Source organism: Mya arenaria, chromosome 12, assembly GCF_026914265.1.
Source record: "Mya arenaria isolate MELC-2E11 chromosome 12, ASM2691426v1".
NCBI classification, from domain to species: domain Eukaryota; kingdom Metazoa; phylum Mollusca; class Bivalvia; order Myida; family Myidae; genus Mya; species Mya arenaria.
Window position 1 is genome coordinate 43,140,177 of NC_069133.1, and position 11,128 is coordinate 43,151,304.

An 11,128-nucleotide genomic window follows, 5' to 3' on the forward strand; every position below is an offset into this window, starting at 1 on the left:
TAGTTCTTTAATACCACGATCGTTAGATCTACTTTTTGACATGACATGTTAAAATAATTATTACGACAGGGTTACAAATTTGGGCGTATCGTTTTATGTGGTTTAAAACAGTGCGCATTATTTGACCTCGTTCATATGATAGCATCGTTAGTGTGAATTTGAAAAAAGGCCGACGAATCTTAAATACATCTTGGTCAGGAACCGATAGGGATAGATAATTACGCAGAAAACGCGTTGACTACAATCCTTGCCTTACTTTACCCACTACAAATAGTCAAAACGTCCTCAGCTAATATCGGGTTTATTAAATTAACTTTACACTATAGCAATAAACTTACGAGATGAAAGCAATGTTGATATATCCTAGTATGTGTATAGGTTTTTATCAGTTACTATTATAAAACTAGATAATTGTATTAACAAATCATCAAATTACGTAACCGATTCTTAGTCAATGACATGCACTCATCGGTTGCAATTTGGGACCACTCAAAATATTTGGTATATACTGTTGGAATAGATTTTTATATCAAAAGATAGTTTGTATTCAAGTTGTATTGCCTGACAACAGATTTGTAAATAAAGTAAAAGCACTTTTGTCGCGGCTTCAACCTTTCAACGCTTTCAGTGCTATTATTTTATTGCAAGAATGGTGATCAAACCTGCGACCACCTGATTAAAGTCAACTACACTACAGCGTCACGTACACTACATTAAGTTTTGTATTGATCAGCATAGTGGAATTCTTTTTCAAGCGAGATAAATAGTCCAAGCGATTCTCTAAATCATAAAAGAATTCATTTTGAATTGGTTGATAATGTTAAATATTGATGTGTAAAAGATGTGTGACGGACACTACAACTGTTGGTTATGTTTAACCAGATGGACAATTAATTATTGTATTTATTGTGTATACAATATCTTATTTTTCTTTTTGAACAGCATCTTAAACGTTAACAGCTAGAATAACTCAAACTCAAATGTAACTATATATATGTATGATTATTGTAAATATTTATACAACTAAAACTTGCATAGATCCACAATTTAAATAGTGGAATAACCCTGTTTTCTTTTTACTTTGACAATGCTCTCTCAGAAACGGTAGATGATTTTAAATACAGAGATGTGACGTTCAATTACAATGGTAAATTCGGCATAACCAATTTACATTGGACGGATCAGGCACGTAAAGCTATATTTAGTTTTATGTCTCAAGTTAAGAAACTGTGTTTACCTACCGTAGTTGATTGAAGTGGTGGACCAAGCGGGGGGGGGGGGGGGGGGGGGGGGGGGCAGGTTCCGTGCCCCCATAGTTGACCGGCAAACCCTAAAGCACCTAATTTAAACCTTATATTAACGACTTAATAATGAAAACGATGAAAATAGAGGTTTTAAAGGGGGCGGTTTTGCCCTCCCACCACTCCCTCCGTTATAAATTCCTGCGTCCGCCACTGGTTTGTAAATACAATTAATCCAGTTTTATTGTATGGTTCCGACATTTAAGGCTATGAAAATATTGTTATTATACCTCTATTTCAACTTAAGTTTTTTGAGAATATGTTAAAAATGTGGAAATGTCTACTCCCACCACTACGGTGATATTTCTTGGATAGATTAGTCAGTGGTTAACAGTTTATATGAACTATGCATGATCAAACGTGAAAAAAGTATTGCTGCAGTTAATTGTCATCCACGCACCCCCCCCCCCCTCCCCTCGGGGGTATACCGGGGATAGCGGGCGAAATGGGCCGTGTTTTTTACCTTCTAGGTGGCCTCGCAGTGCCGAGTCAATGAAGTGGTTTTGTTTTCGCGCCGAAAATAGCGGGGGATAGGCCTTCCCTAGGATGTCCCCGAGGTGCGGGGGATTTCGCGTTTGGCGGGGATTTTACCAGTAGTTTCTCCCCGCAGGACGGGGATTTTTCCTGGGATTGGCTGAACCGAAAGTCAAGGTCCCCGCTATTCCGCGGACCTGGGAGCGTGGTTACAATTGACTGGTGCATTACCAAAACAGCTGGCAATTGTTCTTTGTAAATTTCAATTTACCAATAGCAAAGCGTCGTTGTCATGGTACTAAAAGACAAACTGTGTTATAGTCAAGACCACTCTGTTTGCTTTAACCATAATGATAAATGTTAATTTACTCATATCATCATTTTAAGTTTAATATTGATTGATCTGTATATCATGGTTTCTTTATTTTCCATTTTGGTTATTATTTTCCATAATATTATGTTTGTTATAACTCATACCCATGTCGGCCATGAGTATAAATAAAACTTGAAACTTGCGGTGACCGCTGCGCGATCTTGTTGGATACGTGTGAATTTGATCCGTCAATGAACTTGACGTGATCTAGGACGTGTGAAAAGCGTCCTATCGCATACGTTTTTTATTGGCGACAGCAGATTTGATAACAGTTTGAATCTTAAACTTACAGCGATTCATCTTCTAGGCTGTGGTAAGCCCTGTGCTCAAATGACCGACGTTTCCGTGATCATTCGTAACGTAATAGTGATCTAACAAAAAACAAACAATTAGCAATTACTCTTCACAGTCGTAAACAATAATTACGATGATGAAGTGTTTATGCAAAATGTCTGTATACCATTATTGAAATGTACTGCACATTTCGCTTAATTAAAATTCACTTAGTGTGCTATATAAATTAAAATATTATGTTTCTGGTTATTTAAAAAACAACCTGCGGAAATATTTGTTTTGAAAAGACGGGCGCTTTTTTACAGCCAAGGCACTAAATGAATATACGTTATATTTTAAAAATTAATTGACTTTTTTCGTATGTTTTTTTAAATATTAAAGCCTTCTTTAGAGTATTCGCAAAAAAGAAAAAAAACTTGTAAGAATCATCAACAGTTGAGGACATGTGTAAAAGGTCTGCAAGATGGATTTCCATGGTAGCATTTCTGCAGACTTTACTTATTCGTGATGTAACATCCGTCCATTTAGGAGGTAAGCGCTTTTCGTTCAAACATCACGTGCATTAATGTTTATTTTAATCATAGCATCTTGATGAACATAATTTAAAAGCATGGACTCAGTATTAGTTTACATTGTTTTATTTAACAAAATTCTTATCATATTATTCATTCGGAACTCCTCGGCCCTTTTTATCCAAAACATCATCGGATGTATGCCGGTACATCAGTAGAAGTAGTTCGTAAAATTTTGAATTCTATTATTAATTTAACGTAGTGTGTTGGCTGGTATGTGTAGATCTTTGTTTAAATTGAATGCCAGTAAAGTGTAGTATTGCAAACATAATTAAGGTTCCCAAGAGTTAAGTCATTAAGTTTAACTGCTTTTAATTGAAATTATTACTGATATATTTTCGCAATATTGGGCAAATAACATCAATTCGGAAGTGACTATTCAGAGATACATACATTTTTTTAACATTTGACACTGGATCAAAGCATGGTTATACCATCTCAGAACATTGGGTATTTTTCAGCTTTATCAGTTTTGAAGTTAAATGGTTTGGGATTTAAAATAACAACTTGCTGAACATGCTGGATCTACTTGATCTACTTTTTCTTTTCATCGCATTGTTTTTACTCATACATCAGAAGTGGTAACTTTATCGAATACAAGGTGGTTCAATATATTTCTTTTCTTGTCTTTTAAGAAACGGAACTTCTTTTCTAACGTTGTTTCATGTTTAGCATACAAGTGGAATTTTCTTCCCACATACAGTGTTGGGGGTCGTGAAACACTAGAATTCAGTTTTATTTCGCGTACAAATATGTCAATTGACTATAGGATACAGACTACTTAATACCATTCTGTCATTAATACCACCTCGGTCATTTTCCATCGAAAACAACCTCGATTCAAACCCACAATCCTTGAATGAGACGCGAACAGCTAAATCATCCTCACCCCCTCTTTACCTTATATTAAAACCGAAGAGGGAACTGAGTGCATGTTTAAAGTTTTATGCACTGAGAAGCTATAAGTTAGTTTATACAATTTGTTTCTTAGCTCGAATTCGAAGACGCGTAGCTATAAACTCATGAGTCACGATTGAGTCCGTTTCCTGGGCAGCAATAATGTCTATTTTGAGACGTCACGATAACTTTCGATGGCTGGGGCTCGATTCCACGATCTCTTATGTGTAGGGCGAACGCCTATACCACGAATCTATTCTCACCGCTTTTAAATGTGTTCTGTATTGTTTGTAGGTACGCAGGGAACAGATGAAGTCAGACCCTTTAACATTCAGGTGATAGAGCGCGTCAAGATCCCCGGTGACCCCGGAACTAACGTGCAGGCGCCCGTCATTAGGCGTATACACGGTGGTGTCCACATTGAGACGGCTGAAATTTCTCATAATGGCGCCATCGGCAGAGATCATACAGGACGAGATTCCCATACTGACCGCCAGGGTCCATCGGGCGCTCTAAGAGTCAATAGTGGCGTCGGGAATACTTACGTTGATTTGCCCGGTCAGGATGGAAATGAGTCTTCGTTTCAAATGGTCCATAGAGACATGGGCCATGGAGTTGGGGAAATACACGTTGATCTTCCCGGTCAGCACGGCAATAATTCGCCATTTCCGATTATTCATAGAGTGAATGACAGCCGTGTTCCGCATCGAAATGACAACGCGTTACCGATGATCGACAAGGTCAATCTCTCGCAGGAAAGTCCAGGAGGTAGACAAGACAGCTCCAATAGCAAAGACATGCGTGGCTTTGAAAAAACGACCATATCTAGCGTCCCAGTTGTTGGAGCGGAGGTGCACGTAGACTTGCCCGGCCAGCACGGTAACAACTCGCCACATCCGGTTGTTCACCGTACTGGGTCGTCTCCCATCATTGTTGAAGCAGGCCATGTCCCGAATGGTGGCATGCATGGTGGTCAAATTGCCCAGCCCGGCCACCAAGGAAACGACAGCTCACCCGTGGTCTTAAGGGTCGACCAAACGCAGGGAATATACCGAAGTAGACAGGACAGTGTCCGTGGCGAACTCTTGCGTGGTTTTGATAGAGCGACTATTTCTAGCATGCCACATTTTATAAGAAAGGTACTGCCAAATTTTAAACGCAAGATACACATAGACTTGCCCGACCAGCATGGAAACAGCTCGTCAAATCCGGTTGTTCACCGTACTGGGTCTTCTCCCATCATTGTTGAAGCAAATCATGGCCTGAATGGTGAGGACAGAGTGGTCAATTTCCCGCAGGAAAGTCCAGGAGGTAGACAAGACAGCTCCAATAGCAAAGACATGCGTGGCTTTGAAAAAACGACCATATCTAGCGTCCCAGTTGTTGGAGCGGAGGTGCACGTAGACTTGGCCGGCCAGCACGGTAACAACTCGCCACATCCGGTTGTTCACCGTACTGGGTCGTCTCCCATCATTGTTGAAGCAGGCCATGTCCCGAATGGTGGCATGCATGGTGGTCAAATTGACCAGCCCGGCCACCATGGAAACGACAGCCCATCAGTGGTTCAAAGGGTCGACCAAACGCAGGGAATATATCGAAGTAGACAGGACGGTTTCCGTGGCAAACTCTTGCGTGGTTTTGATCGAGGGACTAGTTCTAGCATGCCATATTTTATAAGAAAGGTACTGCCAAATTTCATACGAAAGGTACACGTGGACTTGCCTGTTCAGCACGGTAGCAACTCGTCACATCCAGTTGTTCTCCGCACTGTGTCACCTCATTACACTGATGAAGCGGGCCTAACCCCGCATAGTAACGGTAAGACTGTTCATGCAGAACAGCCCGGCCAACATGGAAACGACAGCCTATTACCGGTGGTAAACATGGTTGATCGGATGGAGGGCAATCTTAGGGTTAAACAGGACAGTTCCGGTGGCAAAAGCAGACGCGGTTCTGAAACACCGCCAATTTCAAGCTATACAGATTTTAAAGGGAAGGTGCTCATGGACATGCCCGCCCAATACAGAAACAACTCAAATCCGGTTGCTTACCGTCCTGGGTCCCCTCCTAACATTGATGAAGCAGGCCATGTCCCGCATGGTGCCAGCAAAGAGATTAACCTTGACCAGCCCGGCTACCATCGAAACGACAGCAATCCGGTGGTTCAAAGGGTCATCCGACCTCATGGAATAACCCAAGGAAGACAGGACAGTTCCCGTGGCAAAAGCATGCGTGGCTTAGCAAGTTCTAGCGTACAATATCTTAGAGGGAAAATGCCCGTGGACTTGCACAGCCAGCTAGGAAACAACGTGCCACCTCCGCCTCACCGCACGGGATACTCTCCTTATACTGATAAAGCGGGCCTCGCCCCTCATGGTGGCGACAGGAAGGTTCATACAGAACAGCTTGGCAAACATATCAACGACGGCCCATTACCGGTGGCCAACATGGCCGTTCGGCCGCACGGCAGCCCTCAAGGTAAACAAAACAATTTCCGTGCCAAAAGCAGGCGTGACTTTGAAAGATCTCCTATTTCTAGGGTCTCAGATGTTGGAAGGGAGGTTAACGTAGACTTGCCTGGCCACCGTACTTGGTCACCTCCTTGTATTAATGAAACAGATAACGCTCCGCATGGTGGCGGCAGGAACGTTGCTGTTGACCAGCCTGGTCAGCATGGAAACGACAGCGCGTTACCGGTTGTCAACCCGGTCGACCGATCACAGAGCAGTCTTATGAATGGACGGGAAAGTTTCCTTAACAAACGCGGACCGCCAATCTCTACCTTCCCAGGTATTCAGCGGTTTCCTCAAACAGAACGTAAACAAGTCATATTCGAACGCCGATTTAGACCACATTCTTTCAGAGTGCCGAGATTTCCAGGCAGAAAGTCGAGGCTTAGGATGCCTACTGATATGTTTGCGGATGATGATGATAATGATGATGATATTGATGATGATCGATGATGATGATGATGGTGGTGGTGGTAATGATGATGATGATGATGATGATGATGATGATGATGATGATGATGGGAAAACACTTTTATTATGTCAATATTAATTCCATTGCAAATTACCACATAGCAGCTCATTTCATTAATTTACGATATTTATCCAATTTTGGTATCCTTAGTCCGGTATACATGTTCAATTTTATTATTTTGCCAGATTGATATCATAGTTTCAAAGCTCATGTTCATAAAAGTATACATTTTTTCATAAACATGCAAAATGACTCGTCGTGGTTAAAATATTAAGTAAATCATCAACTAACATTGCCAAAATCGTCTTTCTTATTGATATTTCTCGGTATAAACATCTGACCTTGTTAGTTAGCATGCTTCCGGAAGTTCAACTATGGCGCGTGCAAACTTGTTGTGACGAATATGGTGTTCCATTCAAGACATACATTCTCAATGACTTAGATTGTTTAATAAGTCAAATTAAACGTTTATTAAACCAAATTCCAATTATCAGCGGAAGTGCAACCTGTTGCTGAATACATGTCTTTGTGTGCTGTGTCACAGATGATACTTATTGAAATGTTTGCAATTTGTTCATGGTGATAATAATATAAAGATACTACGCTGACTAGCCTCATTATTGGATAGAAGCTCTGGCAATACATTGCCAAAGCTTTGTTAAAAAAATGAAGTCGTTCTCGTTGTTAGCAAGTCCATGTATTATATAGTTTATATATGTGTTGATGATGACGTATATAGGGCCTTTTGCTTATATGAAATAAAGTTGTCAAAGTTGTCAATGTGTTCGTATAATTATGCCCATGCATATTGTTGCATTTAGAATAACATAATCAATACATTTTTGTTTTCGTTACAATGCCATATCGAGTGATAAGCATTTTCTTTTGCAATGCATATAATTGCATATAGAACAACATAAGCAATAGAGTTTTCAGCTGGTCAATCCCTCGCGCCATCGAGTTATTGGTTAAAATCAGAAGTAAAGGAAAGCATAGAGCAGGCGAGGAAAGAAGTCATGAGTCATTGTGGATCACGCACTGCTATTTTTAAATGACATCGGAAACATAGTGAATGACGTCTTATTTAAAATCCCCAGCCATTACGGTAGATAATACCATATACGGATAAAAAGTTTATCAGGAAGTATATCTAAATTGTGAATGCAGTTCAAGTTAACAACCTCCACCCATCCCCTGTTTTAGCCCCTTCTAGGGTCAAATAGCGGAAACGCGGCCCCCGGATGGGTACGATTCATATAACTGCTAGTTCCAAAACCGAAGTAGAACTGACTGCTTTCCCGACATACATGTACTTTAAACGAAGAAAGGCAATTTAAAAGCTAAAACGTCTCTCATAAGGTTAATTTTACCCGCATTGTTTAATTCAGATCGGAAAGACCTCTTCCTGGACGAGGATGTATCGGAATGAAAGACAATTACGCCGGGCCTCAAATTTGGAAAACATTAGCGCTTAACATTAATCCATATCTTTTAAACTTGCTTTATTCCCCGGTAAATCACCAAACTGGCGGCGATTAAAGGCCTGGAATTTTCCTTAATTGTCTCCGTTTTCAGCAAGACACGCCCCTCTCTGGAAACTAATACCGCTGTCTAAAACAATTGCCATGTGCGGTGAAGTTTTGAGGGCGATTTATGATCAAATTGATTCCAATACGAACTTGTTATCTCGGCTGTGGAATCTACTCGCTCTTTGTGTAGGATAAGTGTTTTCAATTGCTCATGTGAATTATCTTCGATAGAAGGCGTTATTGCGTTTAACAAGTTGGCTTCCATTTCAAATTAGTCACTTAAAATTAAATCTTTATCTCGTATACGCGTTATCCTGAACAGTTTAGCTGGCTTTTAATCTTTAAACGGTTTCAAGATGCCTCATGATTTTGTTCTAAAATCTCGTTATTTTCGGGAGCTGTTTAGTAATGTTCGTGGACTTATATCTGAAAGGATAGGAGTTAAAATACATAAGACGTAAACAATTGTGTCCACAAACCCGACCGACCCATTTTTCTCTCCAGATCCTTCACTTTTTTGGCCTTTGGATTGTTTTGTAATTTCTTAAAGATGCACTCTTATTCCCAAATAAGATTTACCACAATTAATACTATTGTTTTAATATTCCAAAAAGGATTGATAAATGTTCTTATAAAGGATACCGAGTTTAATTTGAAAGAAATAAGCATAAAACACGATATTTCTACGTTATGGGACTATATAGTAGATCACAGTATTTTTTTAGCATTCACCAATCATTTATTTAATATTTTTGCGTTTTCTGTTATTAAATACAGGGTTAAATCCTTGTTATCAGCATTTTTTTTCATAAATGCCTTATTTAGTAAGAAGTTAAAGGTTTATCAGTCAAAATTGATGTTTGTTATACATGTGTATGTATGGATTTTGAATAAGAGTGCCATTTAAAATAAATTTGCATTTTTGGAATCAAGAGTGAAAAAGTGATACACCCTGATATATGTCGGTTTTGTACAAAATACTAGTTCTAAAAAGGTAATGCCTACCTTCATACCCTATCTATTTTTAGACGTTAGTGGAATCAAGATACTTTTTTATGCTTTATTTAAGTGATTGATCGACAATAAGGCCTCACCAAACTGATGTTTCATCCGTATATTTAAAAAAACAAGACAAAAAATATACCTACACATTTAGAAAGAAAACGACCGATCCGACTCACCAAACAGTAAAATCCGCCCCCACCCCAACCCCCACAAGAAAAACAAACAAACAAGAAAAAAACCTAAACAAACACAACAACAACAACGAGAAATCAACAACATTAAAACCAAAAGCATTTTGTGAAGCCGTGTTGCATCAAACAACGCGAAAAAACAAAACATTTTCCATATATATGTCTTGCGACTACCAAAATCGTGAAACACTTCCTATGTGTTGCATATACATTTGTCCTTTGATGGCCATAAATTGCTGTTGGTGTATATCAGAGGGTGGCATTTCTTAGAAACCTAGCAAAATGTAGGACTACGGACGGATGCCTGTTCACTACAATATCAACTATCGCAACTATAATCATTCATTTCATATATGAAAGTTGTCTTAAAATTGTGATAGATTAAAGATGCACTCTTACTCCTAAATAAGATTTACCACAATTAATACAATTGTTTTAATATACCAAAAAGGATTAATAAATGTCGAAAACAATTGTGCTTATGAAGGATACCGAGTTTAATTTGTTAATTAGATTCTGAAAACACGGTATTTCTTCCTTATGAAACGATAGTAGATCAGAGTTAATATTTTAGCACTCACCAATCATTTAATATTTTTGCGTTTATAGCTATTAAATACACGGTTACAATCTTGTTATCAGTAGTTAATATTTTCCATCAATACATTATTTAGCAAGTAGTTAAAGCTTTATCACTCAAAATGTATGTTTGTTATACATGTGTTGTAATAATTTTGAATAAGAATGTCACTTTAAAGGTAGGACTTTATTGACATTATTGAGGTTCAGGTTATATACTCCTTAGAAAAAATGATAGATGTAACGCACATGCTTATATATTGGTCTCCGTAACATGGTAAAAAAAGACTGAAGATGCGCGTAATATCCTTGAATAGTGGTCAACATTATATATTGTCCAAGGAAAAGGCAGTATTTCTCGAGTTTTCCAAAACATTTATTTCAGTAAAGCAGTAGTTAGCCGTTATTGATTTAAATCAGATGAAGCGGTAGATATAAACAGTAGCTGGCCGAGTTAGTTGATAGTTTTCACAATATAATGTAAAGTTGTTTACCACAAAAAAGCTTAATTGTTAGTCAGTACTTACACAAAACAAATGGTTATGCGACTGCTTCGCTTCAAACCATTATCCTTGTTAAGTACATTCTAACAATCTTTCATGTATCAATCTTTAACCATTTTTAAAATGACCAAATTAAAGATACCATGTGGGTTCGCCTTGTATTGCTTGCTTTTGCCTGGTTTGATGGCGGTGCTTTTGAAACGTACATGTAATGTTTTAAATATTTATAAGTTCATGTTGTATATATTTGCGTTTATCTTAATGTCTGCAGTGTAGACACACAGTTGCAAATTTCCAAATCCATATCAAAACTCCATGACAACGCAGTGTGTATGTTAAAGCTGCACTCTCACAGATTAACCGTTTTGACCAAAAAAAATGTCTTAGAATCAGACAATTAATTGTTGCTTTAATGTCTGGAAACAGGC

At 38.7% G+C, this 11,128-nt stretch overlaps 1 protein-coding gene across 1 annotated transcript; it reads left to right on the top strand.

Moving 5' to 3' along the window:
- The first annotated feature begins 2,729 nt into the window (after window positions 1-2,729).
- Window positions 2,730-7,629, top strand: LOC128212145 (uncharacterized). The gene is made up of 2 exons (XM_052917438.1): window positions 2,730-2,973; window positions 4,206-7,629. The coding sequence occupies exons 1-2, from the start codon at window positions 2,886-2,888 to the stop codon at window positions 6,872-6,874; spliced, it is 2,757 nt and encodes a 918-aa protein (XP_052773398.1). The 5' UTR covers window positions 2,730-2,885; the 3' UTR covers window positions 6,875-7,629.
- The last annotated feature ends 3,499 nt before the right edge of the window (window positions 7,630-11,128 follow it).

Coding starts and splice junctions, on each gene's coding strand:
- LOC128212145 (XM_052917438.1), top strand. CDS start 2,886: ATGTGTAAAAGGTCTGCAAGATGGATTTCCATGGTAGCATTTCTGCAG. Junction 2,974..4,205: donor AACATCCGTCCATTTAGGAG/GTAAGCGCTTTT, acceptor TATTGTTTGTAG/GTACGCAGGGAACAGATGAA.